The sequence below is a fragment of the Phoca vitulina genome, unplaced genomic scaffold, assembly GCF_004348235.1.
Source record: "Phoca vitulina isolate PV1807 unplaced genomic scaffold, GSC_HSeal_1.0 scaffold20, whole genome shotgun sequence".
NCBI classification, from domain to species: domain Eukaryota; kingdom Metazoa; phylum Chordata; class Mammalia; order Carnivora; family Phocidae; genus Phoca; species Phoca vitulina.
Window position 1 is genome coordinate 31,156,749 of NW_022589723.1, and position 21,395 is coordinate 31,178,143.

Genomic DNA, 21,395 nt, shown 5'->3' on the forward strand with positions numbered 1-21,395 from the left:
TTTAAATCCCAGCTTCCCTACTTACACTGTGCGCCCTTGGGCAAGTTAATTAACCATTCTGGGCTTCTGTTTACTCATTTGTAAAATAGGGCTAATAATACCTCTAAATGGAAATGTTGTGGGAATTCAGTAAATTAACACATCAAGAGCTTAGGACAGTGCAGCCCCATATTGCTAGGAAGACTTTACTAGTTAGTTCAGTGCAAGTGCCAGCACATAGGTAGCCCTCAAACCACAAGGCTCAGCATCCAATGGGCTTTGGAAACTTGGAGGCCCTCTGCAATATGCCGTGGATGGCAGGAGCCCACACTCAACGTTTGCTGGCCAACACTCACGTCCAGACCCACAACCACAGATGAGGCCTGGGGCAGGGCAGGGCACAAGAAAAATAGAAATATATGTGTATGTGTCCCAGCTTCCCCGTTGGTGCGGGGAACGCATAAAAAGATCCCTCCCTTCTCCAGCCAGAGAGGCCCCAGGCAGGTGAGAGGTGTGACGCGCCCAAGAGGCTCTCTTACCTGCCCAGGCTGGAGAACTAGCCACGTCCTTGGGCAGGTTACCTACTTGGGGATTCGGTTTTCAAGTCAGTAAAATGAGAAGCTTGGACCAGATGAGCTCCGAAGTTCGTCCCTCCGCTCTGGATGCCTGTGGTCCCGCTGGAGGCTGGGAAGCCCTCCAAGATCCCAGCCAGGCGGGGATTTGAGGGTTTTTTTGCTGCAGCCTGCAACTCAGTGAAAGAGCGAGGACTCAGTTCCCTCTCTCTCTCTCTCTCTCTCTCTCTCTCTCTCTCTCTCTCTCTCTCTCTCTCTCTCTCTCGGTGGTCTGCCCCTCCTCTCCATTTAGGTGGTCTGGTCTCTGTCTGCCCGCCCTAAGGCCCTGGAGCCTCTCACTGGTCCCCCCCTCACATTCCAGTGGCCTTGGGGCAGCAGCCAGACCAGAAAGTCCAGTTCCTGCCCATTATCACTGTTCGCATCTCTACTGCAACCCAGCACCAGCATTCCAGAGAGCGGCCTGGGGCTGCCCCCACCACCCACCGTGGTCAGTGTCCGGGCTCAGAGACAGGCCCCAAGCAGAGGTCAGTGTTCTCAGATTCCTCCCAGGGAAGGTCTGCCCCCAGGGGGCTCCAGCTTGCTGGGGAGGCCATGGACCATTTCTGTGGGGGTCATCTTTGACCCTCACCCTCTCCGTCTCTCCTCTTCTTATCTCTTTGCTCAGTGCCCAGGCCTGAGCTCACCTACTTTTGCTCCTCAGAGGGCTCTCTCTCTCCCAGCACAGCAGAGGATGGTGGGACCAGGAGTTGCCACAATTGGAGAAACAGGCAGGAGGAAGGACAGAACAGTAGAGAATGGAGCTGGAGAAAGGACAGGGCAGGAGAAGCAAGGGCTGAGGGCGATAAAGACAAAGATGCTAAGCATGGCCTCATAAGAAGGCCGGGGTGGAGGGCAGTTTGTGGGAGAGTGTCAAAGGAAGCAAGATCCAGAGATGAGATAGAGAAAAGTGGGTGGGAGAAGCTGGGATGTGAACCCTTTGCATCAAATTTTTCTCCCCCTGCCTGAATCGGGTGGCTGGCTGGCTGGCTGGCTGGTAGCCCATACTCCCCACTCCCTCCATCTCCCTGCGGTCTGGCCAGGAGCTCCTCCTGCCTGCCCCTCCTCAGGCCTTTGCTCAACCCCTGCCTTTCCACCTTCTCTGGTCCCAACAGCACGTGTCCAGGCACCCCTCCTCGGGAAGCCACTGGGACTGCTCCCCTCTGTCTTCTGTCCTAACCTTATATGTGAGGGCAGTCACCAGAGTTGGATTAGCATTTCTTGGAGCAGGGTGAACAAAGGTGGGGGCAGCGGGAGCAAGCTCAGAAATCAAAGAGTGATCCTTTGTCGGGGTATGGAACGGCACAGGCCAGCGGGCTTGGATTACAGTCAGATTGTTGGCGCCCGCCTAATAGATAAGTAAGAATATGGCGTTGAGGGCGCCTGGGTGGCTCAGTTGGTTAAGCGTCTGCCTTCGGCTCAGGTCATGATCCCAGGGTCCTGGGATCGAGTCCCACATCGGGCTCCCTGCTCTGCGGGAAGCCTGCTTCTCCCTCTCCCACTCCCCCTGCTTGTGTTCCTGCTCTCGCTATGTCTCTCTCTGTCAAATAAATAAATAAAATCTTTAAAAAAAAAAAAAAAAAGAAGAATATGGCGTTGACTCCCAAGGTGCTCTGGCCATGGCCACGTGCCCATGAGGTAAGCCCCCACCCTCCACCAGGGACCTAGGGCTTGTCTCCCTCTTCTCTCGCTTCAGCTGGCTGGGTAAGTATCACTCCTTGTAGGACCTAAAAATCCTCTACCACTGCCTCTTGCCCTGTGCCTGTTCTGTCCACTCTAGCCTTGCAGTCTGGCCACAGTGCCAAGGGAAGCCCTTGGAGAAGAGATGGGCCCCAATCCTGGGCCCCAGACACCTCCTTCAGGCACACACCTGTATGCTCAGGTCCCCACACAGGTCCACGTGGCAGCACACACACACTACTGGTCTCTACATTCCTGGGTGCAACAAGGCTATGGCCAGAGAATCTTAGGGTGCCCTAGGTGATTTACACAAGACAGACATTCTTGGAATCACTTGGCCCAGTTTAAACAAAGACAGCAGTGAGCTGTTTGGTTTTCCATCCTGGGTGCCCTTCTGTTCCATTCTACTTTTCTGAAGCCTGTGTAGAACAGCCTTCAAGCTGCTCTGAAAAGTCTCTCTCTCTCTGACACACACACACACACACACACACACACACACACACACACACGCCGGCAGGGACTCTGGAGAGGAGAGGGAAAGGCAATACAAGAAAGCCAGGAGTGAAAAAGTCCTTTCTCCCTGGGGGTGGGGAGGGGACAGGGGGTTAAGGGGGGCTGGGGCCTGTTTCATTTGCAGGCTGCAAATGCCTCTCCTATTCACGGGCCCACATTCCCAGCCAAGGCGCCCGGCCACGGACAATGCCGGGAACAGGAACAGAGGAGATTTGCACATTGTGTTCAAGGGGCCAGCTGGCTGCCTGCGACAGCAGAGCCAAGGTGTGGGAACCAGAAGCATTCGACTTCCAGATTCAAGTCCTGCGGGTGGGGGCGACTGGGGCCCTCCCCCCTCAGCTGGGGCCAATGTGCCTAGGGACAGGGGCCTCATCCAGCCAGGGAATGAAGTCCAAGGCAGGAGACCCCGAGACCCAGGCCTGGAGGGTACCAAGCACTTCGGTCTCCGCTTCACGCCCCATCTGGCGAGGAAGAGTCTCGGTTCCTCTGGAGATCAACACGCAGCGGCAGCCACCCCACGATCGTGCCCTGAGCGTGCTATATTCCCCTGCCGATCCGCCCTGCTCACGAGCTTCTGCTCCTTGGAGCTATGCTATCAATTACAAAGCCAGGAGAGACACACAGAGAGAGAGAGAAAGCAAAAGCGAAGCAGCAAGAGCAACAAGAGAGACAGAGCTTTGCACCCGGAGGGCCACATGTTCATTTAGTTTTTACCAAGCTCCACAGGCAGGGGACGTGGGAAATACAAAAGAGAAGCCCTTTAGGAGCTTAAAATCTAGTTGAGGAGACAGATGGAATATCCAGCCACAAACCAGTTACTTAACAATGTAAGCAGCCATCACTGAGAGGAAGGTTGAGCCTGAATGCCACAGACCGCGAATACTCCCCGCCGTAGGAGGGGGAGAAGAAATTACTGTAAGCTGAGTGGTCTTCGGGGACGGATCGGCTAAGGGATAAACAGGGGCAAGAAGAGACTGGGAAAAGGCCCAGCAGAGGCAAGCATGTCCCAAGGACCGGCTGGCTGGCAAGCAAGCCTTCACAGCTCAGAGCAGAGAAGACCCTGAGCCCAAGCACCCAGTTTTACAATGAGGAAAGCAGACCCTAGGGAGGGTGAGTGACTTGCCCAGAGCCACACAGGCCCCCTGGTGTCTGGGCAAGGGCCCTCCCATCACACCTCACAGCTGCTCAGGAATGTCAGAGGAGCGTCAGGGAGGGGTATCGACCCGCACGTAAAAAGGGCCTGACCCTCCCCCATTTGCACCTGACTGGCCTACGTACAGGTGGGCTGCCAGCAAGGAGAGCCGGCCTCCGCACGGCCAGTGACATTTCCGCTGCGACACCTGCTTCCTGCTCTACCCGGTAGGCAGATGTGTGTGTCTGAGAGGCAGTGGGAGGCTTCCTCAGGCCTACCCCAGCTGCGCTGCCCTTCAAGGAGGAGAGAAAAGCTTGGGCTCCATACACCAGGCCTGAGTGTCCAACCTCCGGGTGCCATAGGCCTCTGGGGTTCCCAGCCCCTGTGCCAGGAACCACTTCCCTCCACAGCCCACTGCCCTACCCCATAACACTCTGGGGTCCCCTCAATACGCTGAGCCTCCCCCCTCCACAAACTGTTCTCCCCATTAGCTCCAGCCCATGGTTCAGTCGTCACCCCCTCTGACCTGGTTCCACAGATCTGTGTCCAGACCCTGATCCCAGATCCACACAACTATGGATCTTGCTGCTGGGTTCCTGAGTAGCTGGTTAAACCGCTTTCGCTCAGACGGGAATCGGATTTTAGAAGTGGGTACCTGAGGGCCTGAGAAGTAAGTGGAGGCAGCAGGAGACCCCCGTCTTGCCACACCGCACAGCCTCTTTCTAGGAGTCTGGACTCACCAGGGGCCTTCCTGGAATCACTACAAGAGGAGCTTAGAACTCTGCATTTCTCAGAATAATAATGTTAATATTTAAGGAACATCTTCTGCAGGCCCTGCACTGTGCTAAGTTCTTTACCCAGACCGTCACAGGTAATCCTTACAACGTGCTTTGTTGGTAAGTCCTATTTCCCCCATTTTGAAGACTCTGAGAGGTTAAGGGGCACCTGGCTGGCTCAGTTGGTAGAGCATGCAACTCTGGATCTTGGGGTCATGAGTTTGAGCCCCACGTTGGGCATAGAGATTACTAAAAATTAAGTAAACTTGGACTGCCTGGGTGGCTCAGTTGGTTAAGCATCTGCCTTGGGCTCAGGTCATGATCTCAGGGTCCTGGGATGGAGCCCCACTTTGGGCTCCCTGTTCAGTGGAGAGCCTGCTTCTCCCTCTCCCTCTGCTCTTCCCCCTGCTTGTACTATCTCTCTCTCTGTCAAATAAAGGAATAAAACACCTTAAAAAAAAAAAAAAGTAAATTAAAAAAAAAATAAGTGAAGTGTAAACAATTTGCATTGGAATTTAAAAAGATAAAAAATGTATTATATATATAAAATAAAGACTCCAAACGGGTAAGCGACTTGCCCAAGTCCATCCAGTGGGGGTATATTTGCTTCTGCAGTCATCCCTCACAACCACCGCTGGGCCCGCCCCGTCGGGACAGCCCCAGGCTGGGAGGGAGGCGATCCTGGCTCTTTGAGAACCGGGCCACCGTCTAGATAGGCTGAACCTCATCCTAAATTAGTGGTCAGGACCTAGCACTGACAATACTGCCTTAATGATCATTTTCCAGAGGTCAAGCCCCGTGCCAGATTTTTACAGCCCAATCACCTCATTTCCTCCTCCAACAGACCTGATAGGCTGATGGAGTTATGACCATTTTTACAAATGAGGGCACAAAGGCTCAAGAGGATTAGTAACTCATCGGTGAGTGGCAGAGCCGGGGTTCAAAGCCACGTAGGTTTGGTCCTGCGCCCACATTCTACCAACCTCATTGTGCTGCCCACAGACCCCCACACCAGCGATCATGGATGGCCTGGGGGTGGGCTCTACTCTAGCACCTGTGGACCAGCGGCAGCAATCAGCATCGCGAGACATGCAGGACCTCAGGCCTTGGCCTGGACCTACGGATTCAAAACATGAATTTGACCAGTTTCCCCGGGTACTTCATGGGCACAGTAGAATTGGAGAAGTCCGGCTCTAGATCACATAGATCTTTGCTCCGATTCTCCAAAGGGCCTGAGACCAGGAATGAAGGTCAGGGACTGAGGACGTCTGCCTGAGGGGACCTAGGGGCGGGTCCCCCAATCATCCCCCCTCCTTGAATCTAGCCCATCTTTTTTTAAAAAGATTTCATTTTGGGGGTGTCTGGGTGGCTCAGTCGGTTAAATGTCCCACTCTTGATTTCAGCTCAGGTCATGATCTCAGGGTTGTGAGACTGAGCCCAGTGTGGAGCTCGCTTAAGATTCTCTCTCTCAGGGGCCCTGGGTGGCACAGTCGGCTGAGTATCCAACTCTTGGTTTCGGCTCAGGTCTTGGGATCAAGCCCCACATCAGGCTCAACCCCAAGTCTGCTTGAGTTTCTCTCTCTTAAATAAATAAATAAATCTTAAAAAAAAAAAAATCTCTCTCTCCCTCTGCCCCTCCCCCTGCCTCTCCCTCTCTCTAAAAAAAAAGATTTTATTTATTTATTTGAAAGATAGAGAGAGAGTGAATGAGAGGGAGAGGTAGAGAGAATCTGAAGCAGACTCTGCACTGAGCACAGCCCAACACGGGGCTCAATCCCACAACCCCGAGATTACTACCTGAGTTGAAACCAAGAATGGGACGCTTAACCGACTAAGCCACCCAGGTGCTTGAAAATATTTTATTTTTAAGTAAACTCTGCACCTAACATGGGGCTCAAACTCACAACCCCAAGGTCAAGAGTCACCTGCTCCACCTACTGAGCCAGCCAGGTGCCCCATAGCCCATCCCTCTTTGGGATCGTCCAGGTGCACAGACTTCAACAGGGATGAATCAATGTACATGTTCCCACTGGGTCAGGTGATGTACATGCCCTCCCTGGAGCCGTCCAGAGGGATGGCAGAGGGTCTCACAGGCCAACCCAACTTCAGCCCATACTCTGAGGCTTGGGAGAATCCCCAGGCCCTCCCAGGAAAGAGTTAAAACAGAACAAGTTGCTCTCTGGCTCCAATAATTCCACTCCCTGGTAGATTTCCCTGGTGTACTTCCTAACTGAATCCCAGTGAGGGAGAAAGCTGGGGGCTGGGAGCGGAGTCCGGCGGTTTGCTTTTGCTGACAATGTCAGTAAAATCACCTTTCAATGGAGAATGAAGTATTGGCCCCCTTGTGCCTCCTATGTACTAGGCAAATCGTGGGGTGTGCCAGTCCTTACAACGATCCCACAAATGTAGGAGTATATGCACATTTCACAGGTGAGGAAACTGGCCCACTTGTCCAGGGTCTGTCTCATTATTAACAAGTGTCTCAGTTTGCAGCCTCCAAACTATAAGCACATGGAACTGCAGAGCAGAGAAACCAGACGTGCTAGAAGCTGAATCCTCTTAGGACCCTGAGCCACTCCATCCTAAAAAGGAGATATTGGGGACTGAAGCCCCCAAGGAATCAGCCTGCAGTGTAGCCCTACCTGGCCAGGCCACCTTTCCAATGATAACATCTGAGGCCCCTGGGATGGAAGAGGGAGCGCTCCTAGCTGTCGCCTCCGGCCCGGAGCTCAGATGCCCCAGCAGGGCTGCCCCCACAGACCTGGACCCCTGTGTGCCCCACTGGTGAATCCACTGGGTGGACTGTGTGTCTGTGAGAGGTGCTTAGCCTGCCCCCTCCCCATCAGCCCCCAGGGAGCAGGCAGTAGAAGCAGGGGGCTCCAGAGGGCTCCTCACACCTTTCAGCAAGGCACCCCCCCCCCCCATGTCACACAACATCTGCAGTGTCTGCGGGCACACGGGCAGGGAGTTATTACCAAAGGAGAAGACTCACGCAGCTAATCAGCTTTGGAGGTTTCTAGGGACATCAGCTTGTGAAGTGAGAAAAGGAGATCCAGCCACCCGGTTGCCTGGTATCCAAGCATTCCCCCATGGGGTCACAAGCCTTGCAGGGGAGAGAGAGGCCTTATCAGACTGCCGGTGCTTAGAGGCAACCCCCCAGCTGTCCTCAGGACCCCAAAGGATTAACCAGGCTGACCTCACCCCCTGGCCCTTCCCCCAGCCAGAGCCCACAGCTCAATTTCTTATACTGTAGGAGTTTAAGGAAACCAAACATCTTGAAGGTATTACCATTTATAGAAAAGCACATTTACAATTAGCTATATATAAACACCTGGGATTTATCTCCCAGAATTCTAGGCTGGCGATGCAGGGGCCAGTGTTGACACAAGCCGGGGAGAGTGTGAGGGTCCTCTCCCCGAGAAATCTCCTTTCTCTCCTCGGCAAATCTTCCCGGGGGCCCCACCCTGCGTCCACGTCCAGGCTTCTCTTCCTCACACCCCGAGGGCTGGGGTTGAGGGGTCGCTGAGCCAGAAGCGATTCGGTCTCCAGGTCCAGGGCTGCCTCCCAGAGAGCTCCATATGGGGGCCTGAATCAGCCTTCTTTAGAACAAAGGGGCATCTTAAACTCAGTGAGAGGGCTCCTGCCTCAGAACGATTCAGCACTCACCAGCCATTCCGAGCCACTGTGCAAATGCCCTCAGAGCCAGGAAGAAACCCGCCGGCCATCAGCCGGGGAAGCAGCGGCATGCCATAGGGGTTAAGCATGAGGGGAAGGGTTCCCGCTGCCTAGACTGCAGTCCAGTTCCTCTGCCTACTGCAGTGTCATGGGATCCCTCTCAGTCTTAGTTTTCTCATCTGTCAAAGGGGGGCAAAGACTGCCTATCTGCCTGGACCATTGTGATGACTAAACGAGATCATTCATGTAGAAAACTTAGGCAGGGGACCCAGCACACAGCAAGGGCTTGGTAAGTGTTAGCTGGAATTATACGGGATGCCTGGGTGGCTCAGTCGGTTAGGCGGCTGCCTTTGGCTCGGGTCATGATCTCAGGGTCCTGGGATGGAGCCCCATGTCAGCTCCCTGCTCAGCGGGGAGCCTGCTTCTCCCTCTGCCTCTGCCCAACCCCATCCCCGCTTGTGCTCTCTCTCTCAAATAAATAAATAAAATCTTTTAAAAAACAGAATTATTACCAACACCTTTAAGGTGTGGCCTCTTTAAGCAGCATCTTTAAGGGACGGACACTCCCCCAGAAGTATGAAGTTGTGGGGTAGAGAACACTTACCACTTGCTACAACTTTTCCTTCTCTCAAGAGCAGAGGTTCTCAAGCACAACATACACCCTGCCACCCCCCCCCCCCAGCCTGCCACCTTCAAAATCCATAGATAATTCTGGTTTACACACCCATGAGTGTGCACAAACTAAAGAACAACAGAATTTCTGCGGGCCAGCGCAGTAGAACACTGCCATCATTTCATCACAACAACTCGTGGTCCATCAGTGTAAGCAAAGAACAATTCTAGAACTGAAACACCCCGCCTGGCTCTTTCGTTCCTGTACAAAACACATCAGATATCAAGTCACCACAATGTAACTGTAATTGTAAATACTTATAATTTTATTGTCAATTATACCCCAATAAAGCTGAAATTTTTTTTAAAGAGGCACATTAGCATGAAGGTGAGTGGGAGTAATGTCATCATGGTGATAACCTTGAAATTCATCTACCATATTTTTTGTAAAATGTATTGTTGACAAGCTTCAGAATATCATTATCCTACCCAAAAAGATTTGAAAGTCAGCACATAATTTAAAATTGCACGAAGCCAAATTACCCTTCAAAATTCTCTTAAATCACCCATAAAGTATGACAGTTGTTTCTTGAGACACAAGAATCCTACTCAATGGACCGGGATGCTCACAGTATGCAGCCATGTGGAAGCTAAGACACGCTGACCCAGGAGCTGGATAAAGCTGGCCCTCTTTCTCTCCCTCTCCCCCGCAGCAGTATTTGGCTATATTCTTGTCGAATCACATTCCAATCAGTTAAATGAGTACAGGATAGAATTCCACCACCACAAATAACTACTATGTACCTCTCAACTGACCCATGCTGAGAAATTAGTCCTCCAGAAGGCTGCAGAAGAGGGAACTGCTTCTCCTGCCCCCAACCCCTGGGCTGACCCTGGATCCCCAGTCTGGGAAAAAAACGGTAAGGGGTGTCCACTTACTTGCAGCCTGGATTCGAGCCTTCCGGCTGACCACCAGCCCAAAGCGGTTCTGAGCCACACACTCATAGTCACCCTCATCTGAGGGGCTGCCTCCCCGATCCAGCTGGAAGTGACGGATCATCAGGGACCCATTGGCCAGCAAGGTGGAGTGGGTACTCTCCAGCAACTCTACCCCATTTTTTCTCCAGGTGATTCTCACTGGAGGGGTCCCCTCTACCCTGCAGCCCAGCATTATAGGCTGCCCAGGGACTGCGACATCATCACTTGGCTCCATAGCAAATGCCAGTTCGGCAGAGTGGCCAAGACCTGTATAGGGCAGGGGAGATGGAAGGAAAAGGAGAGGTTAGTGTGGGTTGAACAGGCAGGAAGAACTTCATACACAGGTGTCCCAAGCTCCCTGGCTCTGTGCACCCACCCCATCTTTCGGTAATGTTAATAGAAATCTCTATTATATATAGAACTTTTTTTAAAAGATTTTTTAATTTATTCATTCGAGACACAGAGATACAGAGAGAGAGAGAGAGAGAATGAGAGAGCATGAGCAGGGGGAGAGGCAGAGGGAGAGGGAGAAGGAGGCTTCCCGCTGAGCCAGGAGCCCGATGCGGGGCTCGATCCCAGGACCCCAGGATCATGACCTGAGCGGAAGGCAGATGTTCAACCATCTGAGCCACCCAGGCGCCCCATATTATATATAGAACTTTATGCATTACAAAGTGCTGTCTTATGCAGTATCTTTCTCAATCAGCAGACCACCTCAGAAAGAGATATTATTTGTACCATTTCCTCTTTTTACAGATAAGGGAACTGAAGCCCAGAGATAATGAAGCAACTTGTCCAGGGTGTCACAATTAATAGTAACAAATCTGAGATCCAAAAGTAACACGGTTAGTTAACACAGTTAGACCACGGCTGCTGCCACTTCTGTGGTCACTCTGGCTCAACACTGCAGCCTCACAGAGTTTCAGGATGGGACCTTAGGCAAAGGGGTTCCACCTGTCCTAGCTTCCCATTCCTCATCTGTTTAAATCAGGAACGTCTTGTAACTTGGGTCATAGAGTTGTTGAACAAGATGAACAGACTCAAAGTCACTATGAAAACAAAGATAAAGTGAGATAGTAAGAAATAATTGCTTATTTTTGCTGGCAAAAGCATCTGAAACCTGGCCTGATGCCTGGCAGGGAGCAGGATGTGTGGGTGCAGTAGCAGGTACATGCTAGGCTATGGACCAGCCCCACCGCCTCTCCCCAGGTTGCTCTGGGTTTTGGTTTGTGCTGGTTGTTTTGCCTTTGTCATAAGGAGAATTGAGGGGTACCAAGGGTCAACTCAGATTTCCCAAAATTCAGGAAGAGGGAGGTTTCTAGAATCCTTACTCCCTGCGTCCTCACTGCTCCTGTAGAACAAAACTGAGCTGGAAGAAGAGAAGGGGAACGAAGAGAGAGGGAAGAAGGTGATCCGGGAATCAGGGGAAGCCCGACAGGAAGGACAAGCGCTCCAATCCCAGGCGTGATGCCAAGTCCCCAACTTCTCCAACGAGCAACTTACCAGACCAGTTACAACTTCACTCCGGGAGGAATGAACCCCCCCTGGTCTGAAAGGGCAGCCACAGACCCCTCTTCACACTTCCAGGGAACTAGTGATCCCGGAGCTGGCCCCTCCCCAACAGACCAGCGCCCTCTCTGGTTGGGGGAGATGGAAAGTGGGTGGGGAGAAAGGAGGAGGGGGATTGGGGTTACGGACGATTCCCCCAGCCACAAGGGTATGTAATATTTTAAGACATTTGAGGGTCACAAGCTTTCAAACCCTTACCCACCCCACCCACCCCATGCCCTGCGTTTCAGCGGCTTCAGTCCCCAACCCAAACCCAACATAGCAGTCGAGGGATAAAGTTTCTCCTAGATGCGGACGCGGTATTCTGCTTCTCCGGAGCTGAGAGGAGAGAGAATACCGCCGAGATGTGTCTGCCGAGAATCTGGGATGGAAGGGGAAGGCCCTAGATTTGCGGTCCTCTCCCGTGAGATGGGCCCATTACAGCCCCCGAGGGAACAGGGTGGTGGTGACGGAGCTCTGGGCAGCAACGCGGGCAGGCCCCCGAGCCTGGGGCCAGGGGCGCTCTGCCTGCGCACCCTCCGGGGAAGGGCGGGCACGTGAGCGTCCCCGCCGCTCGCTCCCTCCGGGTCGGCTTCTCCTCCCCTTCCCCAGCTCGCGCGGTCTCTCTCGGGTCTCCCCCTCCGGAGGCTACGCGCGGCCCGCCGGGACTCTGCCTCCTCCTCTTCCTCGGTCTCCGCCGCGCACTCCGAGCGCCAGTCTCAGCTCTAGACCCGGGACGTGCCCTCTCGGACCCGCCTCCGCGCCCCGGTCGGCCGCGCTCGGTCTCGGCCGCCTCGGGCTACTCTGGCCCACCGCCGGGCTCCTCGCACCCCCGCCCGCCCCCTCGGACGGAACTCAGCCCTGAGGTGCCCCCTGGCTCGTTTCCCCCTCTCCCCAACTCCCGCCCGCCCGCCTCGCTCCTGCTTTGCCGCGCTCCGTGCTCCTCGGGCCGGGCTTGCGTCCTGCCCGAGCCCTGGAGTCTCGGCGCACTGAATCGAAGTCTCTCCTCGGGGGCCGCGTCCTCAACATCCCCCTGAGGGCCCGGCCGCCGGCCTCGGGGCCCTCTCCCCGGGCTCCGCCCCGTCCCGCTCGGCTCCCCTTCTCGGACAAGTCCCTCCCGCCCCGGGTCCGCCCGCAGGTCCGCCCCCTCGCGCCCACCTCCTCCCGTCTCGCCCTTCCCGGGGCTCGGTCCGCGGCCGCCCGGGGCGCTCACCGTCGCTCGGCGCGGGCAGCAGCAGCGGCAGCAGCAGCGGCAGCAGGAGCCGGCGCGGCGCGGCGCGCGGAGCAGCCATGGGGCTCTCGGTCCGCTCGGCTCGGCGACGCGCGGCTCCGGGGCCTCTGGCGGCTCACAGCGTCCCGCGGGGCCGGCGCCGGGGCCGGGGCCGGGGCTCCGGCCGGGGCCGAGCCCGGGCCGCGGCGGGCTGGGGCCACATGCCTGCCTAGGAGCGCCGGGGACGCAGGGGGAGCGCCGCTTGCGCCATCTTGCACCCACTCCGGCGATCTGTCAGCCTCGCCCGGGGTGCGCGCTCCGCACTCGCACTGCCCGCGCCTGCCCCGCCCTCCTCCCTCCGCCCGCCGCCCCCCTTCCCTCCCCTCCTGGTCCCCTCCCCCAAGCCCCTCTCCCCGGAGGCCCGGTCTGGGGAACAAAAGAGCCGGCGAGCGCTTTAAGCGGCCGGACATTCCCGGCTGCGCGGCGGACGCACCCCCTGCGCTTTGAACTGTGGCTGGAGCGGCCGGCGCCGTCCCGGGCTGCTGCCCGGTACCCCCTGCCCGCGGGCCAGCCCCGGACTTGGGGGCTGGGGAAGTGGAGACCCAGCAGACTGTCAAGTGGGTCCGGGCTGCGGAGAAACACGCTCTGACCCACTCTTTCTGCTGCACCCTCCTCCACCGTGTCCAAGTGTGTATTTTCCAGATAATCCCCTAAAAGCTTCACAAACTTGTCAAAGGTTCGGTTTTCCATGGTTTCTGGTCCTGCCACCCAAAGGCTAGGACGTTTAGCTGCATGAGCGGTCTCTCTAGACTACAGAGTTCTGGCATTGAGTGGACCGGAGGTAGAAGGGGTAGGAATGCAGCTTCCCCCCCCAGGGCCCTGGGATAGCCGACCCAACAGGCCAATGAGAACGCAAAAGTAACCTGGGTTCCGACCCCTGTTCTGCCCGCTGTCTAGCCCAGCCGACCCAGGCAGTCACTCTCTGAGCTGATCTGAAAGATAGAGATAATCCTCTCTCTCCTGTTCACCGCTAGGGATATTTAAAGCACAGGGGTCCTAACAAATGACCTGGTAACTGGAAAAGCAAACAAAGTCAAAACTCTCAATAACATTTCTATGTCACAAAGAAGATTCTCAATGTTTCATGTCAGAGAACACATGAGACAAGGAGTGCACGAATTTTAGGGAAGCTAGGCATGTATTACCTCTCAGGAGATACATACTTATGCTAACCCTCAGAGATCTTGAATCTTTAGATTCTTGACGGTGAGCCACTCATTATTAAATGATCTTCTGATGAGTCCAGCATGAGGAATTAGTCCATCTACTAAGTTCTAAGAGCAGGAGATTTAAAGACGGTAGTCTTTGCCTCCCTCAGCTATTTCTTCCTCTGGCATTGGACTGGGATGACAGAGGAATAACTAGGTCTCCCTTTTGATACCAACTCTGGAATCTTGGAATCAGGAGTGTTAACCATATAAACCTAACTTTGGTGCAGATGAGTAAAAAAGTGCAGGCCTCCAGAGACGAGATAAGTTTACTAATGATGGGGTTTGCGCAGCCCAGGGACTCCTTACTCTTCAGTAGCAATTGAAAGATGAGTCTAGGAGGCAGGACTTGAGGCATATGAGTGAGCAATGGGAGGAAGTGGAGAAATTCAAGGTCAGGGGACACACCCAAACCCCAAACCAATTTCATTGTGAGGAAGGGCAGGAGTGATGGGCCTCCACTGGCCATAGGAAAGGGGGCGGGGATGCTGCCTGGGCCCAAAGTCCTGGACTTCCCTCCTGCAGGGCTTGAATTCTCAACAACCCCTTCTTGGCTTGTCCTAGACTCAGAGAGGTCAAATTGGTGTCCTGAGTTGCTGTCATTTTAAATTCATTTTGACAAGTGTTTAATTCTTCTTTATCACAGCCCTTGGTCTGAGAGTGATATGCAAATAATGGTTATTCTGCTGCATGCAAAATGTGCAGTATCTCTCCCTATGATCTGTCAATTAACACGGGTCTGGCCCATCAGCCACTTTAGGGGTGGTCCCGTGCAGGGCAGCCTCTGGCTCTTGGTTCCCTCAGTAGAAAAGCATGCACCGACCAGGCTCTGTAAAGATCTTAGCAGAGCATCTGCCAACCATCATCCTGAGATGCATGAGGGGTGTGGGTGTGGAGTTTTGCGTGTGGCTGTGTGCCCATGTTTGAGTTAATGGATCCAAGGGTGTTTATGAAGATGAGTGTGCGTGCATGGGTCTCTAAGCTTGTAGGCACAGTGTCCATATGTGTGAATATGCAGCCACGAGCAACTCTGGAGACCAGAGTTACACAGAAGAATAGATGTTAAGCCCAAATCTCTGGAGTTGCTTGTTCACTTCTCCTTTGCACCCAAGGAAGTTAAAAAAAAAATGTGTGCCCAGATGGAAAGAGATTCCCCAGGAAGCCTAAAAGAGTGCCATCAAAGAAAGCATCTTTCCTAAGTTTAAGTCTTTTTCCTAAGTGCCTGCTGAGGGAGAAGGATGGTCTGGTTCTTTTCCATGACCACTGGCTCTCTACCCTCAAAAACCCAACATTTCCCATCCTGGCAAGAAATACATTCTCTAGGACAGAAAGGCTGAGGAAATTCTAGTCATTCCACGTTTTTGGAAAATAGTTTATTAATTCATTATAGGGACAGATACATGATCAATGCCTTGGCTTAACACTAAAGAATATATTTGTGAGGAGGAAAAAAATGCTGGGAAAAGAATTAAATAATATAGCATAAACTAAATACAGACAAATAAATGAGCAGGTACCGATTACACTTGTCATGCATCAAGAAAAGGAAGGTTTCTAAATGAGACTCAAAAAACGTAAGGCATCGATGGTAGGTGACAAAGGGATTAATACCCTGTAAAAGGCCAATAGACTCTTTTCTAATAAAAATACTGCTACAAAGACACAAACCTAACACTTCCAAATTACCCAGAGCCCAAATCATACATAATGCTAGTGAGTAATGGCCACTTTCTTATCAACTGTGAGTTATAGGCAGATACCAGATTTATTACTTATTTGCTTTTGAGAAACAATTTTCCACCCAACCTAATGGGTTATAAATTGTCTCATTTGCAGCTATTTAATTTAAACCAGAACCTCAGTGCCTGTTAAACAAGAACATGAAAAATGACTATGTGGTGTAATGCTAAGAGCCTACTGTTAAAACAGCCATTTGATTCAGGGCAGTTTTTTTTTCCTTTGGGGGGTGGTGGGGGAATCAAACCAGCAAAATAAAACAAGGCTTTTGACCTTCAGAGCAGTGGCGAAACACATCCAGTGGTGTCGGCCACGGTGACGCTGGATGCCACAGAAAGGGTACAAGTGACAATTCCGTCTTCGAGCTACAAACCAGCATGAATAATCTGCAGCTCTATCACAGGCTGGCTGAAGCAGGGGAGGGAAGGAAATGTAGGTGCGGACGTCAGTCAGGAGTGACACCCGAGTGTAATAAACACAGATGCTGAAAGGGTCTGAGGGAGCTGCAACTCTGCTTGAGAGACATGTCACCATTAAAAAAAAAAAGAAAGAAAGAAAGAAAGAAAAGGGAAAAATAGACTGGTTATTTCTAATTTGGCCCAGAAGCCGGAGTTAACCCTTGATGTGCCAATCGTTAAAAAGATGCATTTAGGGAGAAAAGCCCCCACATCCTACGCTCCGAGGAGAGGCTGGGGTGCAAAATCAAATAAATGACCTTGTCTTGTCTACACGGGAAATAGAAGTCCAGCTTGTCCCTGTGTGACAGGTCAACAGAAAATGACTTTAGGATTGAATTTAAAGAAAACAACAACAAACCAACAAAATGAAATGAGCCAATCACCCTTGTCCTGTGCAAAGGCCTCAGTGTCAGCCCCCAGAGGGTGAAACTCCTCTCACCCCCATCCATCAGCTCCCGTTCCAGGGGTGCAGAGTGGGAGGGAAGCTGCTCGGCTGGGGTGCCCCTAATCCCCACTCTCCTTCTCCCCATTTGGCTTCAGCTGGGAAGGAAGGTCCCAAACCCCCTCCATCCAGCAACCCTGCCTCCCTGCCCCTTTCCCTGTCTCAGAAGTCCCCCTGTGTGACCTGGATCCCCCAACTCCAAGGAGAGTCCTCCTACCTCAATCCCAGGGAGAAAGATGCAAGGGAAACTGGAAGATTCAAACCCACACTGGGGGCACTGGGGGCACTGGGGTGTCTGCCTGGGGAGGGGGCACATGGCGGCACAGGGAGAAGAGAGGCAAGACGATGGCCGGGGAAGTGAATGGCGGACACAGAAGTCACGCTATGGCCTCAAAGCAGACATGAGGTAGTCATGTTGTTAGGGAAGGATGCAGAGATTGAGCCCAGGCAGGTGGTCCGGGAGAGGTGTGGGAGACAGCAGGGACAGACAGGAGACAGAGGAAAGGAAAGCGTATCTGGGAGGAAGCGCGGGGCAGGAGAACTGGGGAGAACTGGGGGCCCGGCGCTGACCGGAGACACAGCCCAAGAGTAGTGAAGGGGAAGAGAGGACAGGAGAGCCAGGGCAAGCGGATTTCCAAAACCAGGCACTTCCCAAATGACAAATGAAATGCAGAGCTGCTCTGAGGAGGGCCAGAGTCACCCTCTCAGTTTGGGCAACAGGGATGCGGGTGACGGGTAGTGACGCAACGAAGACCCTAGGCGTTCAGAGCCTCCTGCACTCAGCCCAGCCAGAAGGGAAAATGGGCCGGGGCTGTCTTTGTCAGACAGGGCATTGCAGACACTCTCAGAGTGTGTAATAAATGGCTGGGTGATGGGGGGGGGGGCCCACAGGGCTGGGGATGACCACTCTGAGGCACTGTCCTGACCTGGAGGATCAATTAGGCCACAGGGACCACCACCTGGCCAGAATCTCCCAGTTCAGCAGCTAGCACACGCACATGTGCACATCCCATATAGCCGTGCCTCCCAGGTCCCTCCCACAGGACATGTGCCACAGGGTGGGGGGGGAGTGGATACTCCATTTCTTCTTCGCCCCTCAGCCACAGCACCCCGGGAGGCTCCAGACGGCGTGACGATGTTCAGGAACTGCAGGTGCACGGGTGTACGTACTCGGCCACACGTGCCATGTCCCATGATCCATACTAGCCTGCCCCAAACTGCACCCTCTAGGGGAGCTAGGCAGAGGAGGGGACTGGGGCTCTGGGCAGGCCTGGGCTGGTTCCTAGAGGGCAGGGGGCCTTTGGCTGGCAGCTATTCCCGGGGGCCTCCTCCAGAGCCTCACTGGGCTGGAGGTCTGGGTACGGGTAAGAAGCGCTGGCTGCCTCTGGCAGGCAGGTGAGTCTGTCTGGCCCAGGGGTTGCCTGCTCACACCCCCCCAGCTCCCTGTCCAGCCAGTCTACCCCTTGCCCTAGATCCACGACTCCTGAAGTGAGGTCAGGAGCCTCCGGAGGCAGGGGATCCTCAGGTTCCAGGTCTTGGAGGTGGAGGTCAGGGTTCCCTTTGGATGCGCTAAAGTCAGAGTGGACAATGACTTCAGCCTCCACCTGATTCCTGCAGGCTGGGGGCGGCTTCTTCCTGCCATTGCCCTGGTCAGAGCAGAGAACGTAAAGACAAGGTGACCATCGCTGAGAGTGATCATCAGAAGAATGACCAACAGGGGTGCCTGGGTGGCTCAGTCCAACTCTTGGTTTTGGCTCAGGTCATGATCTCATGGATCCTGGGATTGACCTGGCTTTCGGCTCTGTGCTCAGTGGGGAGTCTGCTTAAAGATTCTCTCCCTCTGCCCCCACCCACTCTCTCTCTCTCAAATAAATAAACAAATCTTAAAAAAAAAAAAAAAGAATGACCAACATACTTGGGGCAGAGAAGGACTGACCCCCTCCCCCAAGCCCCGGGGCACAACGACTGTCCTACAAGAGATGATGATCAGGCCCATGTGAAGGCAAGGGAGAATGGAATACTACCCATCTGCCCTTGCCCAGAGTTCCAAAAGTACCAGATTTAGTCAGAGCCTCAGCGCACAGGAGGAAGGGCAGAACACACTCAGCCCAGGCCCACGCTCAGATCCATGGTAATACTGCTGGGGCCCACTTAGGCCATCAGGAGAGGAGCGACTGTCTTTAACCCAAGTGAGAGAGATTGCCGCAAACTGCCTGCCCTCCACGCACCCACCTTTAGAGACTCCAGGGGCCTCCTAACTAGACTTCATCCCCATGGAAGTTACCATCAGGGGTCACCAGAAAAGTCACTCTTTGCTCTTCACAAGCACAGAGCTCCTTCTCTCCTTTCCTCCCCCCCACTCCCAGGACACTGACCTTTATGGCCTCATACACCAGAGCCTGCAGCAACAGTGTCTGCCCTGTTCCAGCAGGGGGCAGCAGAGCCCGGGTTAGAGAAGGCATGGCACCTGCTTGGGGCAGCTCACAGCCTGCCCAGGAACCTGCCCAGCTTGGCCCCCCTGGCTGAGCCCAGGAGATCTGTGAGGGGAGAAAGACATGGGAGCACTGAGGGCTTGGCTGGGAGAGGGCAGCCTAAGAGAGGGAAGTAGATGGAGACTCTTGGCCTCCTGGCCACCTCCCGGCTAAGGCTGTGGGGAGGGGCCAAGAGTCTGGGGGTGAATGTGAGGATGGAGAAGTCCTCCTGCAGAAAAGCCCAGTACCACAGGCTCTGGCAAAGCCTAGAGGTGTCCAAGCCAGGCAGGGTCTCCTTCACCACAAAGGCAGGGAAAGAGGGAGGAAGCACCCAAGGGTTTGGGCAGGCTCCTCAGAGAAGGGCAGGACGAGCCACCACTGCTGGCATGGAAGGGACCTGCCCTACGTGGGCCCACCTTATCCAGGTTCTGGTCTCATTTGGTCATGGCCAAGCGGACCAGCCTCTTGTCTTCATATTGGGGAGGGCCGGGTCTTAGAGGTTTCTCCAGCTCCCAGGATGAGGAGGGTGTTGTGGCCACACTGAGTCACCAGCAAACAGTCCACTGGGGGCCTTTCCCTCCTTCCGTGAGAACCAGGCTGACCTATTCTGCCAGGGGTGGAGGCCCATCTGCTTCCCTACCCTGCCAACCTTTTCAGGGAGGAAAGAGAGAGAGAGTGCCTTTTCTTCTGCAGCTGGCCCTGGGAAAGGGAAGGGGAGGGCGGAGGAGTTTCTCCCAGGGGTCACACATTGTGCTCTCGCGCCCCCTGGTGTCCTTTCTGGGAACGAGCTGTAGTGTGGGGCTCTGACCTACTCAGGCTCCAGGCTTACCTTTCTCTTGGAGTGACCCCGGCAGTCGGAAGCACCGCCCCCCATCAGGCTGTGCACTTCAGCCCTGTCCTCGATGTCTGAGGGCGGTGGAGACCAGTCCTCGGGACGGGGGTGCACAAGGGACTCCAGTTCATGGGCAGCTGGGGGACCAGCGGGGCCAAGGCGGGCTCGAGAGTACAGTGCGGGGTTCCCAGCATTGGCCGTGGAGGACAGGCCTGGGAGGGCGTCCCTGGAAGGGAAGACAGAGAATCAGGCACAGTGTTCAGAAAGTGAGGGGCGGCGGCAGGCCTGGGGTCTAGTCCTGCCTATGTTCTTGGGTAGGTTCCTGTTCTGGAATTTGGTTTCCCTGTATGGGTAATGATTAAGAAACTACGTTCAAAACAGCCATGACAGGGGCGCCTGGGTGGCTCAGTCGTTAAGCATCTGCCCTTGGCTCAGGTCATGATCCCAGGGTCCTGGGATCAAGCCCCGCATCGGGCTCCCTGCTCGGCGGGAAGCCTGCTTCTCCCTTTCGCACTCCCCCTGCTTGTGTTCCCTCTCTCGCTGTGTCTCTCTCTGTCAAATAAATAAATAAAATCTTAAAAAAAAAAAAAAACAGCCATGTCGTTGCAAATGGGACCTTTCCTCCTCCCCTCCCCCCAGCTCCAAGTATCTAGAGATTTGCGGTCCCTCTTTCCAAGATGCTGGCGGCTACAGAGGCAGAAGAGGCAGCTCTGTCTATGCTCGCCCTTGCTGAAGAGGTAGGCTGGGGCTCCCCTAAACCCACTCCCCATTCTCATGAGGACATCACCCCCAATCCCTTCACCCCAGAGTCTTAGTTTCAGTGGGGCCTCTGGGGGAACCTCGGGCAAGTCGTGGCCACTTTCCGTGCCCTCTCATCTCTGCTGCCCTTCTGGAAACCTCTCCTCTCTGCAGGCAGACTGGCCCCTTCACCCACCTGTGGGGGCTGCGGCGCAGGCCAGCACACATGCAGGCCAGGAGGCAGAGGAGGCCCAGGCAGACACCCACAATGATGCCTGTGACTGAGTGCACGTCCAAGGAGTCTGGCGGGGGACAGAGAGGGGACAGAACAGGTCAAGGCCAGGACGAGGTCCAGGGTTCATAGATCAGGATTTCTGTGGCTTCCTCAGGAGACCACTGGTCTCACCCTCTGGACACAAAAATCTGCTGCTGCAAGAAGGGGTCCACCACCACCTCTCTTTCTGTCCTCCCCACTGGACATCTGAAGTTCTGATCTCTCTCTGTCACCCTGGCCTCTCAGTGAAACACACTAGGGTTGGTTCTGTGGGTGTGCAACAAGAGCGGTCGCACGGGGCCCACACTCAGAAGGACGCCATGCTTGGTTGAAGGTTCTGCTGTCACCATCTTGCAGTTCTGATTTTTTAATGAGGGTCCCATGTTTTCATTTCACACTTGGCCCTGCAAATCACATAGCCAGTCCTGCTGCCCTCTCCCACCCCATAAAGCTTGTCACCTCTC

At 54.3% G+C, this 21,395-nt stretch overlaps 2 protein-coding genes across 2 annotated transcripts in view; both read right to left on the minus strand.

Annotated features, from left to right (window-relative positions):
• IGDCC3 (immunoglobulin superfamily DCC subclass member 3) overlaps positions 1–11,683 on the minus strand; it is a 39,313-nt gene extending 27,630 nt beyond the window's left edge. The window contains exons 1-2 of the mRNA XM_032417998.1: positions 11,457–11,683; positions 9,915–10,220 (exon numbers count right to left, since the gene is read on the minus strand). Coding sequence (XP_032273889.1) covers positions 9,915–10,188 — 274 coding nt within the window. The 5' untranslated portion in view covers positions 10,189–10,220; positions 11,457–11,683. The remainder of the gene's footprint in view (positions 1–9,914; positions 10,221–11,456) is intronic.
• A 3,656-nt stretch (positions 11,684–15,339) lies between these two features.
• The window catches only part of IGDCC4 (immunoglobulin superfamily DCC subclass member 4), a 37,839-nt gene continuing 31,783 nt past the window's right edge, over positions 15,340–21,395 (minus strand). Inside the window, exons 17-20 of the mRNA XM_032417782.1 lie at positions 20,854–20,959; positions 19,917–20,145; positions 18,992–19,153; positions 15,340–18,262 (exon numbers count right to left, since the gene is read on the minus strand). Of these exons, the coding sequence (XP_032273673.1) occupies positions 17,852–18,262; positions 18,992–19,153; positions 19,917–20,145; positions 20,854–20,959 (908 nt within the window). The 3' untranslated portion in view covers positions 15,340–17,851. The remainder of the gene's footprint in view (positions 18,263–18,991; positions 19,154–19,916; positions 20,146–20,853; positions 20,960–21,395) is intronic.